This window comes from Mixia osmundae (genome assembly GCF_000708205.1).
Source record: "Mixia osmundae IAM 14324 unplaced genomic scaffold scaffold_78, whole genome shotgun sequence".
In the NCBI taxonomy this organism is placed as follows: domain Eukaryota; kingdom Fungi; phylum Basidiomycota; class Mixiomycetes; order Mixiales; family Mixiaceae; genus Mixia; species Mixia osmundae.
Genome location: NW_014575486.1, coordinates 1 through 286, shown reverse-complemented (window position 1 = coordinate 286; position 286 = coordinate 1). Strand labels below are relative to the sequence as shown.

The window sequence follows — 286 nt, the reverse complement described above, 5'->3', positions numbered from 1 at the left end:
GATGCAAAAGCAGATTCTAAAGAAATGCTTCACTTGCTTGGTACAACTTTAAGGTTGTTTAAGGCCAATAGATGTAAGGCTGTTAATATAACCAAAACTAATAAACTGTAAAAGGCTAAGTTAGTTAAAGTAAAGTTAAAAACCCCTAATAAAGGAACATTTAATCCCATAAAAGGTACTACTTCAAATTGTTCTAAAGGAGAGTTTAAGGTTGTTAAAGAAAAAAAATTTCTCATATATATATATTAATTACCGCGCTAGTGTTCTTTTATTCCCCCCCCCCCCC

The 286-nt window shown here is 32.2% G+C and overlaps 1 protein-coding gene across 1 annotated transcript; it reads right to left on the bottom strand.

Annotated features, from left to right (window-relative positions):
- Positions 1–29: 29 nt before the first annotated feature.
- L969DRAFT_55757 (uncharacterized protein) lies at positions 30–236 on the bottom strand (the record flags this gene model as incomplete). Its single annotated transcript, XM_014709161.1, has 1 exon — positions 30–236. One exon carries the CDS (start codon positions 234–236, stop codon positions 30–32), a length of 207 nt encoding a protein of 68 aa, XP_014564647.1.
- Between the last annotated feature and the right edge of the window lie 50 nt (positions 237–286).